At 42.8% G+C, this 25,958-nt stretch overlaps 1 protein-coding gene across 1 annotated transcript in view; it reads left to right on the top strand.

Moving 5' to 3' along the window:
* The window catches only part of CTSF (cathepsin F), a 123,946-nt gene extending 99,753 nt beyond the window's left edge, over positions 1–24,193 (top strand). Inside the window, exons 11-14 of the mRNA XM_082269579.1 lie at positions 7,686–7,750; positions 17,815–17,905; positions 17,989–18,047; positions 24,091–24,193. Of these exons, the coding sequence (XP_082125705.1) occupies positions 7,686–7,750; positions 17,815–17,905; positions 17,989–18,047; positions 24,091–24,165 (290 nt within the window). The 3' untranslated portion in view covers positions 24,166–24,193. The remainder of the gene's footprint in view (positions 1–7,685; positions 7,751–17,814; positions 17,906–17,988; positions 18,048–24,090) is intronic.
* The last annotated feature ends 1,765 nt before the right edge of the window (positions 24,194–25,958 follow it).

Raw genomic sequence — 25,958 nt, 5'->3', positions numbered from 1 at the left:
TACCTTAAATCGACTGAGTCTTTTCGTAAGACGGACTCCTTGTTTGTTCTTCCAGAGGGTCCTCGGAAGGGCATGGCGGCTTCGGCCTCTACCATCGCCAAATGGATCAGGCAGACCATTGAACAGGCCTATGCCTTGCAGGGGAAGGTTCCCCCTGTGCCTGTGAAGGCGCACTCTACTAGATCTCTGAGTACGTCTTGGGCCTGCCGTCATGGGGCTTCTGTAGCCCAGGTGTGTAAGGCGGCGACTTGGTCGACCGTGCACACTTTCACAAAATTCTACAAAGTAGATGTTCAGGCATCGGCGGATGCTTCCTTTGGCCGCAAGGTTCTTAGTGCGGCTGTTACCTAGGGTCCCTTGTTGGGGACTCCTGGCTGTTGGGATAGTTTTTTGTATCCCCTGGTTTTTTTGTCTTTTCCTGGGTTGTTGCTCCTGTTGAGCACTTATTTTTGCTGTTGCCCAGCTGGTTTCCTTCCTTTGGTAAGGTTCCTTTCTTTGATGTGGAGACTGCGTTGCCTTTCGGCGCGGATGCGTTTCCCACCCCTCATGTTTGCACTGCTTTGGGACGTCCCCATATGTAACGAATATGAAGAGGCGGCGACTGTCGGAGGACGTAAGAGAAAACGGAATTTTTGTAAAATCTTACCTGTAAAATTCCTTTCTCTGAGTCCTCCGACAGTCGCCGCCCCCGCCCCTCTTTTGGGGTTTGAATGTATACTCTACTGCTATTCCACTAAAACTGAGATATGGTTGCAGGAAGTAGGAGGGTATTGACTGAGGGGACCACCCCTTGAGGGTGGGATATGTTAAAGCTTTATTGTTAACATATTCTGTTGCCTAGCTACTCCTTCGGAGCAAAGTCTAATACCCCATATGTGACGAATATGAAGAGGCGGCGACTGTCGGAGGACTCAGAGAAAGGAATTTTACAGGTAAGATTTTACAAAAATTCCGTTTTTAACAGATTTATCAATTAACAAAATGGAAAGTAAATGAACAGAAGAAATCCAAAATCAATATTTGGTGTGACCACCCTTTCCAACAACATCAATTATTCCAGGTATACTTGCACACAGTCTTTGAAGAAACTCAGCAGGTAGATTTTTCCAAAAATTTTGGAGAACTAACCACAGATCTGTGGATGTATAATGCCTCAAATCCTTCTGTCTCTTCATGTAATCCCAGACAGAAGGAAAAGAGAGTGGCCGGAGAACTGAATTAGTAAAGTGTAACAGAGTTTATTTGTCAACATTATATCCTCACTCATCAAGGCAAAGAACCAGCAGCTTCCAGAGTAACTAACTTGTCTCATTTCCAGAATGAGTCTCCTGACTATTATGTGGGGGAATCTCTGGCTAAAATGCTAAAATACTGGTCTGCAGAACAATGTAAAATGGTATTGCTTTTTGATGGAGAATGTCTTTTTGGGGGTTTCTTTATCAAGAGGTCACTGGTGGTATAAAGTATGCTTTTTTACCATAACAAGATACCCAAGTCACTAACCGGCAAAGCTTGTTGAAGGCAAAAAGAGCTCCTCTTTCTCACAGGCCTATAAATCCAAACAGATTTCTTGGACCCAGTTTAATCATAAATCCTGATGATTTCTTAAATCCTAATGAGTTCCCAAGCTCTCCAGGCCTGCAGACAAGTCGTCCTCACAGTAAGGGGGATGCCTTCAATTTCCAAAGTTTGGGGAAATCTATTAGTCTTCGAGGCTACTGAACTAACAGTATCCACCTTATCCTGGATCTGAAAGCCCTTACTATCTTAATTTGTGCGCTAGAATTTTGCATGGAATTCAACAGGTTGGTCATTACCTCCCTCCCTCTGGGAGAATGTGTGGCCTCTGTGGACATCAGGGGTGAGTATTTGCATGTCGGCAAAGGACCCCAAGGGTATGCATCCTGGGAATGTTATGAAGAGGTGCCCATACCCTATGCAATAAGAGGAGGTGCTTCCAAAATAAACTTACAAAAAACAGCCACCAATTGAATAAGCACCTACAAGGGCTACCAATTTCAATACAAAATGTATATTTATTGGACATATACATTTTAAAAAGCTTTGGCAAAGGTCAGGATCCTTTCCACACAAGAAACACCCAGGGTACATGCCATCAACCTCACCCAGGCACTCTGGATATGGTTCAATAGACTGTTGACTCACATACAGCTCCTATTAACTCCCATCAGGTTCAGTCTGCTATGCACTGAAATCTGGTGTCCACATAACACTTAGCAGCTAATCAACATCTCGTTAACATCATTATCTTGTGAGAGATCTATAATCAACCGACCATCTGTGTGTGTATGTCTGTCATTTTTAATTCAAGGTTGGCAAGTTGACGATTCAAGTAATTAATGCCTTGCATGAACTTCCAGATAATTACTCCCAATCAAGGTGAATCAACATACTATGTTAGCCCAGTGGTCTGAATCAGATCATATCTCTCAATTGGCTCCTACTCCATCCTTTTTGGCCCATCCTGCTACGCATTATAGTCGTTTGTGCCATATGAGACACCTGTGACGGTGACGGGTATCCGACCCCTGCCTTCTCACTAACTCGTGACCAAGGACCAGGCAATCTCACACCCTGCCGTCACTTGCGTAACAATGCCACTCTCAGATGCACCCGGCACACAGATTTTACAGCTTGCGGGACCACAATCTAGATGCCAGCAGGCTGAGAGCGATTGTCACCGAGCTAATTAAGCAATTAACCCTTTCTCTGCCACCACCTCTACGTTATGATGAGCCCAGAGGACACTCGTAATTTTAGAAATACCAATTATGACTTTAGAATAATCATCTGTAACACGCACTGTCACCGCAGACAGGAATGTCCAGAGGATTTATTCTAGACAGTAGCGCTCTTCAAGAGACAGGTTCTTTGGTTAGTTTGCATTAAGAGCTTAGAGACAAGATTAACACTTTTCAAAATAAGGTTTAATAATAAAAAGTTTAAAATTGGTGCAAATAAAAATATTTACAGAAAAATGGGTTTCAAAGAAATAGAGACACAATTCAGCAATTTAGAAAAATAAGATAAAGAATTAGAAATGAAAATACTTGCAGTCAATGTCCTGAGTAGTATCAGAGTTTCAAAAGCTGAGCCAGTGATCGGTTCTCCACTTGCTAGATGTTTCTTTTGTGATGTTACCTGAGAACTGATCTGCTTCTCTCCTTTTTCTCTGAGACCGCAGGGGGTGTCACCAGAGGTCCTTGACCAATAAACACACAGGCCATGGGCGGCCCTAAGGCTCAGACAATGTCAAGGAACCTCCCGTTTAGACAGATTTATAACAGAATTCATATCTCGAAATATGTAATGGTTACATTCTTTAAACTGCTAGTTCCTCACTCAGCATGTGATTTGCCTTCAAACGATATTAAACATGAATATATTTATCATACAGGGAATATCTTATCGCTATTTTCCATTCTATATGTGACAGCGTGGTCATGCATGGTCTCGTCCCATTCAGTATTTTATTTCTCATCCAAATATATACCTTTTGTTAATGTGTCATGTTCCTGTCTGCATTTATGAATTGGGTATGGATTTGTTAGATGTATTGGTACATCTCAAATTAACAATTTGGCTGGGGAATTTACGTCTCAGCTCTGGTTAACCCTAATGAACATCTGCTCCGTTTATGACCCGGCCTGTCCTGTCCTACACATCTGTCAGGCTTCCTGTCTGCTGATAAGGTTCTTTGCAGGCCAGCTCTTTGAAGCTCTGCATTCTTAAGGTAATTAGCTCGAGGGGGGTTGGGGTGGGGGCTGTGAGTGAGTGGCCTTTTGTTTTTTAAACTGTCATGGCTGCTGGAGACAAAATGGTTCCTTGACAAAATGGTATATCCAGTGCAGGATACCATTACAACACCCAGCAGCTACATTACCTCAAATAGGGGGTGGTGCTCATGAAGAATCTAAATTGGCCGGCTATCTACATGTGTATGTGTAATGTTTGATTCAATATTGCATTAGATGACCAGACAGCCAATAATGAATAGCCACGTAAAAATAGACAAACAGGAAGCTTTAAGAGCATATAGAGTTGCACAGTGACACTGAGCAGGAATAAGGCTTGAAATACACTTGGGAACACACACACAGAGTCTAGAAACACAAAGTTTCATTAGCCTAACGCCCTGTGGCAATGAGCAAAGCTTGAAAAGACAGTACTGGTTGGGTGTGTGGCTAATTGAATTAACAGCAGGGATTGTTGTCTTAAACTTAAGTCTTGATGGATAACAGGTAACAGGATAATGGCAATTTTTTTTGGTCACTTACCTTATTATAGAAGAAAATATAATCACCTTCCTTCTACTTTCTCCCTCTGCGGCCACGGCCCACGCCATCACTTTTGGTTTGCGATGATTCCTGGGAGCTGAACGTCATCGCTCCTAGGAATCAATGCGCCTGCACCGGCCCCGCTCGTCACTTCCGGTGCAGCACGGCATCCCTGCACAACTGAGCAGTTAGGATGTTTTCTCATTCACTCTCCGTACAATTTTATTTTAGTTATACTGTTCATATCAGTCTCATCAAAGTATTAGTACAGATAAATGGTAAAATAAAAAGAATGAAAGTTCTAAGAAGCTTTCTAGTCTGGGTATTCAGACAGGGGAGACAGAGGTGAAGAAGAAGACCTAAATAACGCTTTTAGTTTTTGGAGTTAGAATTGTCTGGTTCAGCTCTGCCTTCCACACAAGGAGTCCCAATCATCCAAACATTGAAACTCCTCACCAAGGGGCACCATCTGTTTTGCTAATTTACTACCTCACTTATTCCTTTAATCCTATCTGGGATTATAAATATAATAAGTGATCGACACCTTTTATTTATGTCAAAATCAGGCCTTGATGTATCTTTCATTAAAAGAATATTATTATTATTGAATAACCGCTGTGCTAAATAAAAGAAAAATAAAATCCAAATTTATTACAATAGAGAAGCTAGTTACTAATAACATCAAATACAATAAACTTCAATGTGAGTGAGTAATACAACAAAAAAGAATGATGTTACAATGGAAATACAAACACTATTAGTATATTAGGACAAATTGCAGGACATAAAAAGTTACAGAAAAGAAAAACAAGAGAAATAAAGGTGATTCATTACGGAGACCTCCTGGTGGTCTGAGGTCTGGGCTCAAAGAGAATCAGTGCAGAGCTATGACTGCTTTTTTGTCCCTTCTCTGCCCAACCCCTTTTAAGTAAAATAAAGAATAAATAAAAAACACACCCTTAAAGGAATGTTTGGTTAATAACTTAAGAATGCTGGTTAGTTAGGGATCCACCTGACAGCCCCCAAGTGATTCCCTCCAGGGAAGGGATTGACTTATTTGCAGTAACATTACTTTGTTTATAGATTACATCTTTATAACAATATGTCTGCCATATCCATACAACATAGATACAGTACTGATAGATACAGTACTATTAGTATTGTATCTATCAGTACAGTACTATTAGTATTGTATCTATCAGTACTATATCTATGTTGTATGGATTTGGCAGATATGCCCATACTATTGTAAAACTATATACCCTGTTTTTATCTCTTTTTTTTGATGAATAAATAAAGATGTTATTTTAACAATTATGTTATTTTCTTATCAACGACAACTTCACAGCCTTTAAAATCCTACCTTTGAGAAGAAATAAGTCAACTCCCCCCTTTGGGGTTGAGGTTTCTGACATTCTAGACCCCTCTGGTCTTCTTTCTTCTTCCCTTCTTTTACTGTGCTTCTTTTACTCTTACTTAGTAAGCAAATGTGTACTGGGTATGTGTAGCTTAGGACAGAAAGGCTGGACAGTGGTGTAAGTTTACGATGCCTTAAAGTACGCTTATACTTTGTAATGCATTGCTACTGCCTATAGTAAGATATTAGGAGTCCTACCATACATTGTTTGTGAAGGTACAGTATCTCACAAAAGTGAGTACACCCCTCACTTTTTTGTAAATATTTTATCATATGTTAATGTGACAACACTGAGGAAATGACACTTTGCTACAATGTAAATTAGTGAGTGTCCAGCTTCTATAATAGTGTAAATTTGCTGTCCCCTCAAAATGACTCAACACACAGCCATTAATGTCTAAACTGACTACACCCCTAAGTCTAAATTGGGCCCAATTAGCCACTTTCCCTCCCCGGTGTCATGTGACTTATTAGTGTTACAGGGTCTCAGGTGTGAATGGGGAGCAGGTGTGTTACATTTGGTGTTATCACTCTAACGCTCTCATACTGGTCACTGGAAGTTCGACATGGCTCCTCATGGCAAAGAACTGAGGTTCTGAAAAAAAAAATTTGCTCTACATAAAGATTGCCTAGGCTATAAGAAGATCCAAGACCCTGAAACTGAGCTGCAGCTGGGTGGCCAAGACCATACAGCGGTTTAACAGGACAGGTTCCACTCGGAACAGGCCACGCCATGATTGACCTAAGAAGTTGAGTGCACATGCTCAGCGTCCTATCCAGAGGTTGTCTTTGGGACATTGCTGCAGAGTTTGAAGGGGTGGGGGGGTCAGTCTGTTAGTGATTGGACCATATGCTGCACACTGCATCAAATTGGCCTACATGGCTGTCGTCTCAGAAGGAAGCCTCTTCTAAAGATGATGCACAAGAAAGCCCGCAAACAGTTTTCTGAAGACAAGCAGACTAAAGACATGGATTACTGGAACCATGTCCTGTGGTCTGATGAGACCAAGATAAACTTATTTGGTTCGGATGGTGTCAAGCGTGTGTGTGGCGGAAACCAGGGGAGGAGTGTAAAGACAAGTGTGTCTTGCCTACAGTCAAGCATGGTAGTGGGAATGTCATGGTCTGGGCCTGCATGAGTTCTGCCGGCACTGGGGAGCTACAGTTCCTTGAGGAAACCATGGATACCAACATGTACTGTGACATACTGAAGCAGAGCATGATCCCCTGCCTTCGGAGACTGGGCCACAGGGCAGTATTCCAACATAATGACCCCAAACACACCTCCATGACAACCACTGCCTTGCTAAAGAAGCTGAGGGTAAAGGTGATGGACTGTCCAAGCATGTCTCCAGATCTAAACCCTATTTAGCACCTGTGGGGCAACCTTTAAATGGAAGATGGAGGAGCGCAAGGTCTCTAACATCCACCAGCTCCATGATGTCATCATGAAGGAGTGGAAGAGGACTCCAGTGGCATATTGTGAAGCTCTGGTGAACTCCATGCCCAAGAGGGTTAAGACCGTGCTGGAAAATAATGGTGGCCACACAAAATATTGACACTTTTAAATTAGGGGTGTACTCACTTTGGTTGCCAGTGGTTTAGACATTAATGGCTGTGTGTGCTGAGTTATTTTGAGGGGACCGCAAATTCACACTGTTATACAAGCTGTACACTCGCTACTTTACATTGTAGCAAAGTATAATTTCTTCAGTGTTATCACATAAAAAGATATAAGTACATTTACAAAAATGTGGGGGGTGTACTCACTTTTGTGAGATACTGTATCTCAGAAGTCTAAATAGTTTTCCTAGTTTATAATATAAATAATGTTTTTATAGTATCCCATAGTATCTTATGCATGGACAAGATGCATTGCAGTTCCATGGAGATCTACATATGTCAAACTTTAAAGTATCAACTATTTAAATATGAGTAATTTTGTTTTCATTGTTTTTATTATTTTTCAGAGATTGCTGCTTGGCTAGCACAGAATGGACCAATATCCATTGCTCTGAATGCCTTTGCTATGCAGGTATATTACTACTAGCTTCAAATTTTCTCACCAAACGGTTTGCTGTTTTTTATTTGTCATCTTTGTATTTGGAGTCATACAGTAGCTTGCGAAAGTATTCGGCCCCCTTGAACTTTGTGACCTTTTGCCACATTTCAGGCTTCAAACATAAAGATATAAAACTGTATTTTTTTGTGAAGAATCAACAACAAGTAGGACACAATCATGAAGTGGAACGAAATTTATTGGATATTTCAAACTTTTTTAACAAATAAAAAACTGAAAAATTGGGCACGCAAAATTATTCAGCCCCCTTAACCACTTGCCGACCGCCGCACGACTATCTACGTCGGTGGTCAGCCCCTCACAGGCAAAGCGACGTAGGTCTACGTCGCTAGCCTGTGAGGGTCTAGGTAGCGAGCGCGCGCCGCCGGAGGCACGCTCCCGCTCCCGTGTGGTCACGGCCCCCCCGCGCGTGTGACCGGCGGACCCGATGTCCTCCGGTCACTCTGCGATCGTCGGGGGAGAGGGAGAAAGTCAGGCGGCTTGTGTAAACAAGCTGCCTGTCATTCTCCCCTGTGTATGAAGGATGATCATACGGTTTGTACTATGTAGAACCATTGATCACTGTTCATACATCTAAAGCCACAGCCAATCACAGTAGAAAGCACGCCACTAGGGACACACATAGCCCCTCCCTTTCAAAAAAAGTTAACCCCTTCACTGCCAGTGTATTTTTACAGTAACAGTGCATATGTATAGCACTGATTACTGTAGAAATGTCACTGGTATCCCCAAAAGTGTCAAAAATGTCAGTCAAGGGTCCGATCTGTCCGTCGCAGTACCGCAAAAAAAATCGCAGATCGCCGCCATTACGCGTTAAAAAACAAAACAACAAAAATGACAAAAATCTTTCCCTTTGTTAGTAAACGCGATAACTTTTGCGCAAACCAATCAAAATACGCTTTTTGCGATTTTTTTTTTTTTTTTTTTTTTTTTTTTTTTTTTTACCAAACATAGGTAGCATAAAACAAATTGGCCGAAAATGTTAAAAAATTTAGATTTTTACATTTTTTTGGGGTTGAATTTTCATAAAGTGGGGATCAGTGTGTTCAGGGTGATGAGCTGTGTTGCTTTTACGCCAAACGTAACGTTTTGCATTGTTGCCAAAAAGTTTGATTTTGGTTTCATCTGACCAGGGCACCTTCTTCCACATGTTTGGTGTGTCTCCCAGGTGGCTTGTGGCAAACTTTAAAGGACACTTTTTATGGATATCTTTAAGAAATGGCTTTCTTCTTGCCACTCTTCCATAAAGGCCAGATTTGTGCAGTATACGACTGATTGTTGTCCTATGGACAGAGTCTCCCACCTCCGCTGTAGATCTCTGCAGTTTATCCAGAGTGATCATGGGCCTCTTGGCTGCATCTCTGATCAGTCTTCTCCTTGTATGAGCTGAAAGTTTAGAGGGACGGCCAGGTCTTCGTAGATTTTTAGTGGTCTGATACTCCTTCCATTTCAATATTATGGCTTGCACAGTGCTCCTTGGGATGTTTAAAGCTTGAGAAATCTTTTTGTATCCAAATCCGGCTTTAAACTTCTCCACAACAGTATCTCGGACCTGCCTGATGTGTTCCTTGTTCTTCATGATGCTCTCTGCGCTTTAAACGGACCTCTGCGACTATCACAGTGCAGGTGCATTTATACGGAGACTTGATTACACACAGGTGGATTCTATTTATCATCATTAGTCATTTAGGTCAACATTGGATCATTCAGAGATCCTCACTGAACTTCTGGAGAGAGTTTGCTGCACTGAAAGTAAAGGGGCCGAATAATTTTGCACGCCCAATTTTTCAGTTTTTTATTTGTTAACAAAGTTTGAAATATTCAATAAATTTCGTTCAACTTCATGATTGTGTCCCACTTGTTGTTAATTCTTCACAAAAAAATACAGTTTTATATCTTTGTTTGAAGCCTGAAATGTGGCAAAAGGTCGCAAAGTTCAAGGGGGCCGAATACTTTGGCAAGGCACTGTATTTATAAAAGACATGCAAGAACAAGAATTTGCAAAATGTAGCTTCTAGCAACCAATCAGATTTGTTTTTCGGGATGACATAGGCGTGTACACTGTAAATAACCCATTTGGTGCAGGTTCCCTCAGCGCTTCCAGCTACCCTCCTCTTCTGCAGGCTGCTGCTGCAGTCACACCGGGGGATGTTTCAGGATGGAGAGCAGGGAAGGTGCCGGTAAATATATAATTTACCAGCCCCTTCCTTTTCTGAATGATTACAGTGAGTAATCAGTACTGATCACTCACTGTGTTTATTTATAACTGAAGCATAGTAAACTGTGTTTACTGTGGTCCAGTTTGTGAATGAACAGGAAGCTGCTCAGCACAGCGCACTCCCCTTTCATTCACTGCCTAGTGCAGCTGAGACTCCAGAGAAAGGGACTAAGGAATCTATGTGAGATATCAGGGTTCTTATTGGAACCCCTGATATTTTACCAAAGCCCCCAAAAGGGCTCCAAAAGATTGTAAAAAAAAATATTGTAAAAAATAAATAAAATTGTAAAAAAATAAAAATTCTACTGACCCCATCCCCTGCCCTACTCACAAATTCCACTGCTCTACTGACTGACACCATCCACTGTGTTACTGACACAGTCCACCATCCACTGCCCTGCTGACACCGTCCACTGCCCTACTGACACTGTTCATGCTAAACCATTTTAAAACTGTTGTTTCATTTATTTCTAAGAATGTGTGTATGTATTGTCATCTGGGGGATGTCTAGCTGTAGTGGTAGATGTGTTTTTCAAGTGAGTTCACATCAGTTCATATTTTATTTAAAGGCCTGGTAGCCCACTTATATTAAAAGGCAAATATAAATTCTCTAGATTCCACCCGCCCCCCCCCGGGGTGCTCACTCTTTGAGGCCTCCTTACTTTCTCTTACCCGCATTCCTGGATCCGCTAGCTACTTCAGTTTTTGTGACTTCCCCCCTTTGGCAAGAAGTTCCCACACCAGGGATGTTGTCTCTGAAAGATACCACCAGCTCTGCTGACAGGGCTCTTTACCCACATGGCAGCCACTGCAACTCCTACTCCTACTCCAGATGCAGCTTTTACCAGACCATCATTATAAGGGCTATGTGCCCCCTGGGCATACACCCTGCTGGTCTTCCAGAAAATCTGGACATCGGGTTGGAGATCTCTTCCTTCCCAAGGCGCTTTGAATTCTCCAAACTATGGAGTCCCATCCATAATGCTGAGGAAAATCTGTAAAAGCAGTTTCCTCCACTCAAAGTTAACACTCTGCATGTGCATGTAGTCCTGCAATCAACAATCAAGCAAACCCTGTGTCTTTTTGCTGATGAAAGAGGCTTGCACTGTCACAGTATGTATATACAGTATTCAGACTCCTTGACTTTTTTCAATTTTACTATGTTGTAGCCTGATACTACGGTTTAAATTAATTTTTCCTATTAATGTCATTTTTTTTTAATGGCAGCGATCTGCGATTTTTTTTTTTTTTTTGTGGGACTGCGACATTGCGGCGGACAGATCGGACCCCTGACTGACATTTTTAAAAACTTTTGGGAGTGCCAGTGACATTACTACAGTAATCAGTGCTATAAATATGCACTTTTACTGTAAAAATGAAACTGGCAGGGAAGGGGTTAACTTTATTGGTGATCAGTTGGTTAAATGTACCCCTAGGGGCATGATTCTAACTGTGGGGGGCGTGGCTTGTGATGTAACCACAGAGACATACGATCCTACATAGCAGGATCGTAAAGTCTCTGCACTTACGTCAGGGAGAATGACAGAAGGCTGTGTTTACATCAGTCGTCTGCCTTTCTCCCTCTCCCTCTCCTGTGGGAGATCGCGAGTGACTCGCGCGGGAATGCCTGTGAACGAGCAGGGGCGGGTGAGCGAGTGACGTACCCCTACGTCACTTTGCCCAGCAGCGGCTGCCTGCTCTGGATTCAGCCTTGGCGAGGGTCTTTCTTCCCCTGTACAAGCTGCAAAAGTTGTAGGTGCCGATCCGGTCATTGCTGGCAAATGCATGCGGGCCTTGGGTCTGATGGTATCAACCTTCAAGGCGGTTCCGTTTGCTCAGTTCCATACCAGACCTTTGCAACAAGAGATTCTGGTCAAATGGTACAAGGAGCCAAAGTCTTTGGCCAATTTTATTCGGTTGAGCCGCAACATCAGAGCTGCGCTGTTATGGTGTCTTGACTCTCCAGCACTATGCCAGGGCAAGTCCTTCCTCCCATTGTTGTGGAAGGTGGTAACCATGGACGCCAGCCTGACGGGCTGGGGTGGGGTCTTGGGGAGGTTCTGTGCCCAGGGAACCTGGACAGTAGAAGAGTCCAAACCAACGATAAATGTTTTGGAGCTCTGAGCCACTGGACGATTCGTCTGCAAGATTGTCCGGATTTATTCGGACAATGCCATGGCTGGGCTTACATCAATCACCAGAGGGGCAACCAAAGTGTCTTGGTGGCCAGGGAGGTGGCCGAAATTTTGGCCTGGGCGTAACAGTTTGTCCCAGCCCTCTCTGCTGTGCACATCCCAGGTGTGGAAAACTGACAAGCGGATTACCTGAGTTGTCAGGTGTTGGATCAAGGGGAGTGGTCCCTACACCCGGAGGTGTTTCATCTCCTGTGTGTCAGGTGGGGGAAACCCGAGGTCAATCTGTTTGCTTCTTTTCTCAACAAGAAGGTGCAGAGGTTTGTAGCCAGATCTCGAGATCCTCTGGCCGACGCCACAGACGCTTTGGTGGCTCCTTGGGGTCAGTATCGGCTGATCTATGCCCTCCGCTGAAACTTCTGCCAAGGCTTCTACACAGAATAGAGACAGAAGGGATTCCCGTCATTCTGGTGGCTCCAGACTGGCCTCGCCGGTCTTGGTACGCCGACCTAGTTAGGTTGGTCGCCGATGCTCCTTGGAGACTTTCTCTCAATTAAGATCTGCTGTCTCAGGGTCCAATCTTCCAACCTGCTTTTACAGTCACTGGCTTTAACGGCATGGCTGTTGAAAGCCAGGTGTTGGGAGATAGAGATCTTGCTGACTCTATGATTTCTGCGCTCTTGAAGGCTAGGAAGTCGACTTTCAGAAGAATATATCATCGTACGTGGAAATCGTACATTTCGTGTTGCGAATCGCTGAAGGTGCACTCTCATTTGTTTTAGGTTGCTAGGGTTTTGGCCTTTCTGCAGAAAGGGGTTGAACAGCGGTTGGCTTTGGGCACTATCAAAGGCCAGGTGTCGGCCCTAGCAATATATTTTCAACGCCCGTTAGCTACGCATGCCTTGATTTGTACCTTCATTCAGGGAGTGCGCCATATGGCTCCTCCGATGCGGTCCCCGCTACCTCCGTGGGATCTAAATCTGGTATTATCTGTTCTTCAAAAGCCTCCTTATCGAGAACATTCGGGAGATTTCTCCTCTTTCATTGTCTCAGAAGGTTGCCTTTTGGGTGGCTATCATTTCTGCCCGCAGAGTGTCTGAATTGGCGGCGTTGTCCTGCCGTTCACCTTATCTGGTGGGCCACAGAAATAAAGTGGTGCTCCGACCTAATCAATCTTTTCTCCTTAAAGTGGTTTCTGATTTTCATATGAATGCAGACATAGTGCTGCCTTTACTCTGTCCCAAGCCCAAGCATCCTAAGGAAATTGCATTGCATTCTTTGGATGTTGTTTTAGCGATTGGAGTTTACCTGGCGGTTAATGAGTCTTTCAGGAAGTCAGATGCTCTTTTTGTCCTTACTGAGGGACCTCGTAAGGGATTGGCTGCATCTGCGGCGACCATTTCAAGGTGGATCAGGCAGACAGTTGCTCAGGCTTACTCACTGAAGGGTCAGGTTCCTCCTTTCCCAGTGAACGGCACATTCTACTAGAGCGATGAGTGCCTCTTGGGCTTTTCGCCATCAGGCGTCAGTGATGCAAGTTTGCAAAGTGGCGACTTGGTCGTCTGTGCATATGTTCACAAAATTCTACATCTTGTGATGCCTCTTTTGGCTGCAAGGTTTTGCAGGCTGCTTTTTAAAGAGAATCTTTTCTGTTCTCTTTGAGGGTTTATGTTTTTGCTAGGTGAGCTCCAGTTGTTCCTGGTTGAGCTCCAGATTACCTGGGAAGTTACGTTTAGCCTTTGGGGAGTTACGTTCTTTTTTGCGTTGTCTTCCCCTCATATAAATGCTGCTTTGGGACATCCCGATGGTCTAAGAAGATATGGAGCTGAGTCTGTCGATGAACTTCAGAGAAAAGGATTTTACGGTAAGTACAAAAATCCAGTTTTCGGGCAAATGGGACAAGCATCCTCGGTCCCTGGACAATCTGGTCCTGTTGTGCCGGAGTACGAGGGGATCCTTGCTGTGGTGGCTCCGTTCCCTGGGGCTCCGGCAGGGAAAGTCCTTTCTTCCCCTCTACTGGACGGTGGTTTCCATGGTCCAGCCTGCCAATCAATATCCTGGAAATTCGGGCGATCAGGCTTTGTCTGGGACAGTGGATGGATCGTCTGCAGGGGTCAGCTAGGAAATCTACTTCTAGGAAGATTTATCACTGCGTTTGGAAGACATATCGTATTTGGTGTGAGTCTCATGGAGGGGGGGGGGGTTTCCCCCGTTCCTTTTCGTCGTCACTTCTGTTGGAGTTTCTACAAAGAGGTATAGATCAGCGTTTGGCCCTGGGCATCATCAAGGGTCAGATTTCAGCTTTGGCAATTTTTGTCAAACACCCGTTGGCCACAAATTCCTTGGTTTACACCTTTGTGCAGGGGGTTCACCATCTGGCTCCTCCAGTAAAGTCCATGGGGCCTCCATGGGATCTTAATCTAGTACTGTCGGTTCTTCAAAACCCCCCTTTTGAAAATATTCCTGAACTTTTTCTGCTTACTCTTCTTCTTGGTAGCCATTACTTCTGCACGCAGGGTCTCAGAGCTGTGTGCGTTGTCTGTCAGTCACCTCACCTGGTGGTTCACAGGGACAAAGTTGTTCTATCCTAAGGTCGTCTTGGGGTTCCACTTTAATGAAGACATTGTGTTGCCTTCATTATGTCCTAAACCAAAACATCCAAAATAAATTGCCTTGCATTCCCTGGATGTGGTTCAGGCCAACAGGGTGTACTTGGCGGCGACTGAGTCAATTTGCAAATCGGATTTCTTGTTTGTCCTTACGGATGGTTCTCGTAAGGGGAAGGCTGCATCTGCTGCGACCATTTCCAGGTGGATCAGGCAGACGGTGGTGCAGGCCTATTCTATCAAGGGTCAGGTTCCTCCTTTTCCTGGTAAGACGCATTCTACAAGGGCACTTAATGCCTCCTGGGCCTTCCGTCATTAGGCATCAGTGGTCCAGGTTTGCAAGGTGGCCACCTGGTCGCCTGTACACACATTCACAAAGTTTTGCAAGGTGGTTGCACTAGCATCTGCGGATGCTGTGTTCGGCCGCAACATTTTTCAGGCTGCTGTTGCAGAGGCTCCTGCCTCCTGAGGGTGTATTTTTTCCTAGCAGGTGAGTTCCAGTTGTTCTTGGTGAGCTCCTGGTTTACCTGGTTGGCTAAGTTTAGCACCATTTGGAAATATGTTTATTGCTTTGTTTTTCCCACCCCTCGTGTTGACACTGCTTTTGGACATCCCAAGGGTCAAAGAAGATATGGAGCTGTGTCCGCCAATGAACGAAAGAGAAAACTGGATTTTTGTCTTGCCGTAAAATCCTTTTCTCTGATGTTCATCAGACCCACCCCTCTGTTGAGTTGGGTTATGTATTCTTCTGACACTGCTTATTACAAAACTAAAGTCCTATAGAAGGAAGTAGGAGTATACCCCCTGGGACTGCCCTATAGGCGTAGTCAATTATTTTCTGCCTAGTGTCCTACTCCTAAGGAGAGCAGCATAAGCCAAGGGTCAAAGAAGATATGGGGCTGTGTCTGTCAGTGAACATCAGAGAAAAGGATTTTACGGTAAGATAAGTATTTACAGCCTTTTCTCAATACTTTGTTGAAGCACCTTTGGCACCAATTACAGCCTTAAGTCTTTTAAAGTATGATGCTACAAGCTTAGCACACTAATTTTTGTGCAGTTTCTCCCATTCTTCTTTGCAGGACCTCTCAAGCTCCATCAGGTTGAATGGGAAGCGTCGGTGCACAGCCATTTTCAGATCTCTCCAGAGATTTTCAATTGGGTTCTGGGTTCTGGCTGGATTCAATCTGTGCTCTGGCTGGGCCACTCAGAGACATTCACAGAGTTGTCCTGTAGCCACTCCTTTGTTATCTTGGCTGTATGCTTATGGCTGATGTCCTGTTGGAAGATGAACCTTCCCCCAGTCTGAGGTCCAGAGCACTCTGAGCAGGTTTTCATCAAGGATGTTTCTGTACATTGCTGCACTCATCTTTCCCTCAATCCTGAATTTTCTCTCAGTTCTGCCACTGAAAAACATCCTCACAGCATGATGCTGCCACCACCATGCTTCACTGTAGGGATGGTATTAGCCAGGTGATAAGCGGTGCCTGGTTTCCACCAGACATGACGCTTGCCATTCAGGCCGAAGAGATCAATCTTTGTTTTATCAGACTAGAGAATTTTGTTTCTCATCATCTGAGAGTCCTTCAGGTGCCTTTTGGCAAACTCCAGGCAGGCTATCCTGTGCCTTTTACTAAGGAGTGCCTTCCGTCTGGCCACTCTATAATACAGGCCTGGTTGGTGGAGTGCTGCAGAGATGGTTGTTCTTCTGGAAGGTTCTCCTTTCTCCACAGAGAAATGTTGGAACTCTGTCAGAATGACCACCGGGTTCTTGGTCGCCTCCCTGACTAAGGCCCTTCTCCCCCAATCACTCAGTTTGGCTGGGCAGCGCACTCTAGGAAGAGTCCTGGTGGTTCCAAACTTCCATTTACAGATGATGGAGTCCACTGTGCTCATTGGGACCTGCTGCAGAAATTTTTCGGTACTCTTTTCCAGATCTGTGCCTCAATACAATCCTGTCTCGGAGGTCTACAGACAATTCCTTGGACTTCATGGCTTGCTTTGTGCTCTGGCATGCACCTTTAACTGTGGGACCTATACTAGACAGGTGTGTACCTTTCCAAATCATGTCCAATCAACTGAATTTACCACAGGTGAACTTCAGTCAAGTTGTAGAAACATCTCAAGGATGATCAGTAGAAACAGGATGCACCTGAGCTAAATTTTGAGTGTCATGGCAAAGTCTGTGAATACTTATGTACATGTGATTTTTTTAATTTTTAATAAATTTGCAAAGATTTCAAACAAACTTCTTTCACAATGTCATTATGGGGTATTGTTTGTATAATTTTGAGGAAAATAATGAATTTAATACATTTTTAAATAAGGCTGTAATATAGCAAAATGTGGAAAAAGTGAAGCGCTGTTAATACTTTCTGGATGCACTGTATATACCTAATAATAATCACATGCAGCCAGCCCTCAGTAGTTTTACTGACAGGGGGCGGCAGTTACAGGCCAAGCCGACATACCTGTACGTCACCCGACACGTGCACGCTGCTCACGCAACCCCTGTGTCCACTGAACACAGTGGATTGCGGTAGCCTGGATATCACGTGTTAACTATGCGATCACATTATCATAATGTAAACACAGCTGTTATGAATGGGTTTCATCCAAAAATCCCTGATCATCTCCCAGAGTGGTACAGTGTCACTATGGTGATACTGAACTACTCTCATGACAGAATGTAAAAAAAAAAAGTAAAACAAAAAAGAAATTAAAAGAAAAAAAGGAAAATACTGTCACCAGTCAGTGCCCCTGATCACTGCCACACCAGTCATGATGATGCTGTACTGCACTGGTGACATGATGTAAAGAAAGAAAAATGTTATTTAATTCCCAAAACTGTCTGTTTAGAAATGAGAACTTCAAAAAGCTCGCCATGCCTCCTACTAAATACCTTAGATTGTCTGCATTCCATAAAGGGGTCATTTGAGGGGAATTTTCAGTGTCCTGTAATTTTTGAGCCTTAAGAAATGCTTTCAATTAGATGACTTCACATACTACATACTATACACACTACCAGTGTCAACCCTTGCAAGCTATGTTGTGCTTGTTTTTCAGTTTTACCGTAAAGGGATTTCTCACCCATTCAAGATATTTTGCAGTCCCTGGTTCATTGACCATGCTGTACTTCTAGTGGGCTATGGAGACCGTAAGTTGTAAATTACAAATATATGATTTGACTTTAATAATGTGCACTTTCATTACATCACTCTTACTTTTCATGTTGCACAGGTAATGGGTCTCCTTTCTGGGCGATCAAGAATAGCTGGGGAACAGACTGGGGAGAACAGGTAAGAACCGCTACTCTTGAATTTGAATTTAGAATTCAGCATATCTCAAACTAGGATAGTCAGTCAGGGCTTCCATCAGGCTATGAAGACTTCTGTGAGAACCTGGGCAGTTGGTAATAAAGATGGATGGATGGCCTGATCCTCCACTCACTCTGGGTTTCATGCATAGGAAACAGAACAGGTCTGGTACTTGCTAGTGCTCACATTTTTCATTGGTGTAATCCTTCATTCTGTTTGCCTTTTCTGCTTTTCCCCAGCAACGTATGGGGCATAAAACGGACGGCAGATTGCCATGTAGATATGGGCCAACGCATTGACCAATCCTCATTTTCTGCAGCATTAAATTTGACTGTGATAGGGAAAGCTAATTTTTTTAAAATCTGCACTCCAGCATTCATGCATCTGTATCTCAAGCCTCTCCTGAACCTTCTAAGGTGCCGGATACCAACTACCTAACAAAAGATGCCTTTTCCTCTGCCAAGAAGAAATTCATGTCACAGTCTGACTGCAACCTTTACCCACTCCCCCCAAGGAGTCTGATTCGGACATGACAATTATTTCCAATTTGAAAGTAGGGCTCTCTTCATATCAGACCTTTCCATCTCTTGTCTGACTTTATTTAAAAGGATTGGAAAACATGTGGATAGACTTTTCCTTTCCTCTGTTCTTTTTCCCTTATTGGGGAACTTTTTTCAAGTTTTCTATCCCACATTCAGTAGACCCAACTGCTGCATGTCTTATCAAGGCCACTACCATTCAAATGTTCCATCCTTAACCATGCAGTCAAGAAACTATGGTCGCTTTCCTGCTGAAATGGGACATAAATATTCGCAGATTCTGATCCGTAAGTAATTTCTTATATGGCTCAAATGGCTCTGTTATTTGACTTCAGACCCTAGCTATCCATTGTCGTGCATTAGCTTTCTATCTAGTTCCGTGGGACCCTAAGGTTGATATGCTGATCAGTGGAAAACCCTTACTCCATTTACCTTTTGTGGGTGACTATATATTCAAAGCTTCTCTGGGTGAGATATGGCAGCTTAGCACCTAGGAAGAGCTGGCACATTCTCAGGGATCTAGATGCTGGGTTATGGACTGGTCCCCTGTGTTGCTCGGGACAATGCACTGACACAAAGGTAAAAGTACACTTTCCTACTGCTAAACATTTCTTTCTTACCTTGAGGATTGCCAACACCTATTGGCAACCCAAAACAGCTTCCTGCATGGGATGCAGGAGACTTTGGAAAAAGCACCAAACATGCTGAAAAATCTTGATCATTAGGAACATTTGCCCTCACCTGTGGACTCCAAAGGTAGGGAGATGTCTGTATGCTTTCCTGAGATTTGGAAGGCACACATAGTAGATGCATGGGGTGCGGGATGTATGCCAGCTCTCTATTCCCACAAAAAGTCTCTTCCATTAACTCTCCCAGTCTCTCCTCAGTGTTTGGCAGGCCTTTATCAGGCAACCAAAGGACTATAGACTCAGGGAGTTATTGTGCTGGTTCCTCATCTGAAAAATTCAAAGGGTTCTATTCCAATCTTTTTGCATCCCCCCCTCCCCCCTTTTTTGGACCTAAAGACTCCCAAATACCTTTATTCTTCCCCAAAGGTTCAAAAAAGAACCCATATGTTTTGGATGGCCTCTCTCAACCAGGTAGATTTCCTAGCCCTGATAAAATCAAATATACAGTTCTATTCAAAATTATTCAACCCCACTGAAATTGATTGTTTTGGCCAGTTTGACATTGATTTTGATCATTCAGTCATCCTGCTTACAATTAAATCAAAGAGGCACGTGTAGGTCAGACAAATATAACATAACATTTATAATGAAATAACCACAAATGTCTTTTCTGTGCTCACATCATTATCAGTTTTATTCAACCCCCAAGTGACATTCAATCTTAGTACTTAGTACAACATCCTTTTACAGTTATAACCGCTTTTAAACGTGAAGCATAGCTTGACACAAGTGTCTTGCAGCGATCTACGGGTATCTTCGCCCATTCGTCATGGGCAAAAGCCCCCAGTTCAGTCACATTCTTAGGCTTTCTTTAAGTCCCACCAGAGGTTCTCAATCGGATTTAAGTCTGGTGACTGTGATGGCCACTCCAAAATGTTCCAGCCTTTAATCTGCAACCATGCTCTAGTGGACTTGGAGGTATGCTTGGGATCATTGTCCTGTTGAAAGGTCCAACGTCTCCCAAGCCTCAGGTTTGTGACGGACTGCATCACATTGTCATCCAATATCTCCGGGTACTGAAGAGAATTCATGGTACCTTGTACACGCTAAAGCTTCCCTGTACCTGCAGAAGCAAAACAGCCCCAAAGCATGATTGACCCCCCGCCATGCTTCACAGTAGGCAAGGTGTTCTTTTCTTCATAGGCCTTGTTCTTCCTCCTCCAAACATAGCGTTGATCCATGGGCCCAAACAGTTCTAATTTTGTTTCATCAGTCCACAGAACACTATCCCAAAACTTCTGTGGTTTATCCACATGACTTTTGGCATACTGCAGTCGACTCTTCTTATTCTTTGGAGACAGCAAGGGGGTGCGCCTGGGAGTTCTGGCATGGAGGCCTTCATTACGCAGTGTGCGCCGTATTGTCTGAACAGAAACTTCAGTACCCACATCTGACAAATCTTTTCTCAGTTCCTCAGCAGTCACACGGGGACTTTTTTCTCCACTCTACGCTTCAGGTAGCGCACAGCAGTCGAAGTCAACATCTTCTTTCTGCCACAACCAGGTAGCGTTTCAACAGTGCCCTTTGCCTTGAATTTGTGAATGATGCTTCCTATGGTGTCTCTTGGTATGTTTAACATCTTTGCAATCTTCTTATAGCCATTGCCCTTCCTGTGAAGAGTAATCACATCTTCTCTTGTCTTCCTGGACCATTCTCTTGACTTCACCATGTTTGTAACCACACCAGTAAATGTCTAGAAGGAGCTGAGTATCACAGTCATTTTAAAGCTGCCTAATTGGTGCTTATTAGGCTTTATTGCTGCTCTCTGACATCCACAGGTGTTTTCAATACCTGATTGAAAACACTTCAGTGAACCTCTGTTCTTCAGAGTGGTAGTCTTTAAGGGGTTGAATATTTGTGTCAATGAAGAATTCACAAAAGAAACATTTACTACTGTATTACAAAACCAATTGATGTCATTTTAGTTGCATATGGTTCTTAAAGAAGTCCTTGTAGGATTTCATTCTGAATACAATTACAAATGTACTCTAAATTCCCTAAAATCCTTTACAGCATTGGGGGGGTTGAATAATTTTGAATACAACTGTATGTACTTACACGTCCCCATGTTTTCAGGCTTCTTTACAATAATAGAAATGCATTTCCAATTTGTGGCTCTTTTCTTCAGCTTGTCATTGGCACCAAGGGTGTTTATTATAGTGCTAGCCCAAGTACTGGCTCTTCTGCCACTATGGAACATCTTGATTGTAGGTCACCTAAAGGATCGTCTTTGAAGGGAGCAGTCATCGTTGAATCGAACAACCAACACCAGCATCACTCTTTGGATGCTGGAGGAGTTTGGTTACTGAATGTCCAAAAACCTAATACATCACCTGGAAAACTTGCATCTCTCTAGACACCACCATTGCTAGAGTCTTCCTGCATCAGAAAAAGCTGATACAACTTTAGTCACAGGTTCAGACTCAAATACCTTAGCAGCAAGCAGGTATTTTCTTCCTCACTAATGGAAAGTGTTTATGATAAACTGCAGCCTTCTAGATTGGGCCAGAGTACTGGCCACCTTTTCAATGCAGGGGTTTTGATCACCCAAGGAGGCAAAACTACCGATCTACATTCTAGAGCGTGGAGCAATTTGCCTGTCCCTCCTTTGTGGCACTGTGCTACAGACTGGCCATTCGGTCTGGATTCAATCAGGCAATACATCTCCAGGAAGGAAATGTATATATAAAAAAAAAAACCTTAAATCTTCTATACATGAGCTTTTTTATTTAGATTGATCTTATAATAAATGTACTTTCTAGATTGATATTTTTCAATGTCCATTGGCCACTTATATGGTACTGTTGGTTGTTGAGGGCTGCCTTTAAGGGAGTTTTTTATTCATTCATTTTGTAACATTTACTCACATTCCCCTGACACCCAGCACCTGACAGTTCATCTACCCTTCCCTGCTGCCTGTTGCAGGGTTTATCTTCTGAGTGGGTAGTCCCTTATAGGTCAGCTGAAGAAAAGGAAAATCCTTTGAAATGCGAACTGTTGCGACCTGGATCTTCTGGTGGTGTCATCGGTGTGGTTGACCTTTTTGGCACTGAGACATTAGGTGGCAGCTTAGCACCTAGGAAGAGCTGGCACATTCTCAGGGATCTGGATGCTGGGTTATGGACTGGTCCCCTGTGTTGCTCGGGACAATGCACTGACAGTGACGCACAGTTTTCCCCTTTATTGCTCCTGATGATTCATTGTGAGCAGGATCTTTTTATATTGTTAATAAAGGCTTACATTGACAAACTACAGCAGAGCAGGGGCATGTGAGTAGCATACTTTTAATATCAGTTGTTAATCCAGGACTACACACTCCTTATTCTTTGCCATTTACCATGTATCCCATTAGTTTTGATTTTTGGAATATTTTGTTTTTATTTTTTAATTTTTTAGTGCAACACATACAATAATACATTTCCCCTCTTCTTTTTTTTATTTTTTTTTATTGCCTTTAGAGAAAGCATTGGTGAGAGTCGAGCGCTGTGCAATGAGCGCCTCTTTGGCGCTCAGGGTTTTATGTTGTTTTGCACATCTTTGCTGTGTTATATAAGGTGGTTGTGTCCGCATCAGTGGATGCTATTTTCAGTCACAAGGCTTTGGCTGCTATTTGAGCTCCAGTTTGTTTGGTTGTTGGGCTCTGGTTCACCTGTTACTTTTGGGATGTGCCTGCCCCTTTGTTCTTGAACTGCTTGGGGATGTCCAGTGGTTCATGAAAATAAGCTGCCATGTCCCTAAATGAACTTAGAAACTTGTGTTTTATACTCCTCTTAAAATCCCTTTCTTTAAGTCCATTGGAGGATACAGCTCCCTCCTATCTTGTAGTATGTTATGCCATTGTTCTTTTTTTTTTTTTTTTTTTTTTTCAAGTTCTGCTTGCTAGTGTTGAGAGTAATGGCCCCTAGGTGCTGTCCTGAAGTGTCTGTGCCTATTGTCCAATTCAGCCATAGGCAGCAACAGGAAATGAGAGGAAATCTTTCCAAAAGTCAATGGAATCCCCATCTTCGAGAGCCCCCATTAGAGGATGCTTCCCTCACCTATTGTTCTTTTGACAACTTAGAATTTTTCATTCTCTATCTTGGTTACAATGGTTGGGGAGGTACTTTTTTACAGCAATGATACAGACAGCAATGAAAAATTTATTATAAACTAAATTCTGCCTTTGTATACATTTTTAATGCAACTGAACTTTCAGTTTAAATCAGCCAAAAACATTCCAGGTGAATTGAAACAAAAAGGTGTTCAAAGTGTGTTTGTTTTTTTTTTTTGTATATAAAACAGCTACAACCTAAGTGGAAAAACGTGTCCCCTGCCAGTAGCTGCAGAGTGCGACCCTTGTGTCCTGTGGGGAAGTCGTGATCACTTTGCACAGATCTCACAACACCCCCCCTTGCTGAGTAAGAACCAGAACTCTTCAATCAGTGGAGAGCACAAGCTTTCTAATTGCAGAGCTTTGGGTCTGATTTCAGTAGGGGCCGTGTCGGACTTCTGCAGTGAGACCATTGCTTCTCTATAGCGAGCAGGGCCATGCACTGCAGTTGCTGGTGGAAAACCGGCATCTCTAGTCCGCCTGTGGCTGCTTTATAAAGAAAACAAAATGTTAGACATTGAATACATTTTGTTTTGATATACCTAGAGTGTATTCAGCTGATTTAAATGCAGAGCTTAACCACAAACATTTAGCCATCTTCTGTCCTTGAATGCCTGTGACCAGCATCATAATCTAATAGGTAAAAGTGAGGTATACTTTATTGTACTAATCAAACGTTTAATTTTTACCCTTTCTTTTCTTCATAGGGCTATTACTATTTGTATCGAGGCTCAGGAGCTTGTGGCGTGAATCAAATGTGTAGCTCTGCCGTGGTAAATTAGGCATTTTCCCTGAAGAGTTCTTTTTGTCTTGATACTTAAATATTGCCAGCAGGAATCATTGGTGCGGCATGTTGTAACCTGAGATTCATATGATCTGATACTTGAATCAACCCTGGTGAAAGATGAGATATACCTTCCCTTAGAAAATTGTAATTCTCATCTACGTATGGTTTTGACATCAAGTGAAAACAAAAATAAGTGTAAAATGTGCCACTAACATACTACTTTTTAACTCCCCCCCCCCCCCCCCCCAAAAAAAAAAAAAATTGGGGTGCTCTAAATTTTTTAGCTGGTTATATTACTGATTATTTTTCCTTTAGTTCCTGGCTCTTATAGTTTACCTAGATTGCACAATAATGTAGATAGTTATTGAATTTGTTTGTGGTTGCCAGCAACACGTCGCCTCTGACTGTTAAAATCTGCATTATCGGTATGCTGTTTATAGGCAAACCAAAAAATCATATGCACAGTTTTACACTGAGTGGGGAAGGATTAGACCCTCCTCCAATTTTTATTGTGGTCTACATTCGTGCTGGGAATATTAACCCCTTTATCTTTCCTGTGACCACTGTCAAGGAAGTGGAAATACTAAAGCAAGAGATGTTCTGATGACAATTAAAGTGGTCGTAAACCTCAAACATGAAATATGAACAAAGTATATACCTCTATCTTGTGTAGCTGTCTCTAAGCACTAAGTGTCATTTCTGTCTGCTACTTCATTCCTATGCGATTAGCATGAATCACTCTATCCAAACTCTACCCAAAACAAGGAAAAAATGTTTTAGCTATACATGCACATTACAGCTGTGAACAAATTTGTTGGTATCCTTACAGTTTTTTTAAAACCATGTTCCTTTCATCCTAAAAAGTGATGCAATTAAAAGCAATACCTCATATATGCCTGCATGCCTTTGGAATAACAAAGAGCAGGACAAAAACAAAAAATCAAGAAAAGTGATTAATTTATGCGTATTCTACGGATGTTCTAAAATGGCCTGAACAGAATTCTTGGCACCCCTAAAAAAAGAATATAAATAACTGGATTTTAATGATAGTTCCCACTAACTTTTCTGCCCATATCACAGACGCCCTCAAAAATGTAATCAATCAGTCATTCTAATTACAGAAAAGTAGTCACCCTGCTATTAAGTATCATCATGGGCACCTCACTGAACACAGACCAGGGAATGCAAAGTTGTCTGAGAAATGACCGGTAAAAGGTGAAGGGTATAAGACCATCTCCAAGCAAAGTTGAAATATACCAATACACACATAAATGTGATATATCACCAGATCATGCGCTGATCAGACAAAATCTTCCACGGCTTGCTGTAGTGTTTAGACTCCCACTGTGAGGTTGTTGCAGCTGCTCCTTGTTTCCACTGGGTAGCGGACTATAGTCAGTTCTAAGGCTGCAGATAGGAGACAACAGCGCACGACTGACCTTGCGTGATAATGTTTATTAAACCACATAACACATAACTTAATAAATTGCACTCAACGTTGATGTTCCTTTGACTACAGTTGCAAATATATAAAGAATTTTAGGGTCCATGGGCGTGTAGCCAACCTCCCTTGGCAAAGCCTCAAGAGGAAATCTACCCCAGATTAAACAGAAGAATAGTGTGAATGGTGGACAAAGGCCTAAGGAAAACCTCCAAAGAGATACAAGGTCAAAGTACATCAGTGACTGATCACACCATCCCATTGCTTTTTAAGTAAAATTGAGCTCAAAGGAAGAAGACCAAGGAGGACTTCATTGTTGAAAGAAAATCAAATTTAAAAGTGAATCA

This window comes from Pelophylax lessonae, assembly GCF_965119305.1.
Source record: "Pelophylax lessonae genome assembly, chromosome: 10".
Taxonomy (NCBI): domain Eukaryota; kingdom Metazoa; phylum Chordata; class Amphibia; order Anura; family Ranidae; genus Pelophylax; species Pelophylax lessonae.
Note: the sequence above shows the minus strand (reverse complement) of the source record. Positions and strands in the feature narration are given on the sequence as shown.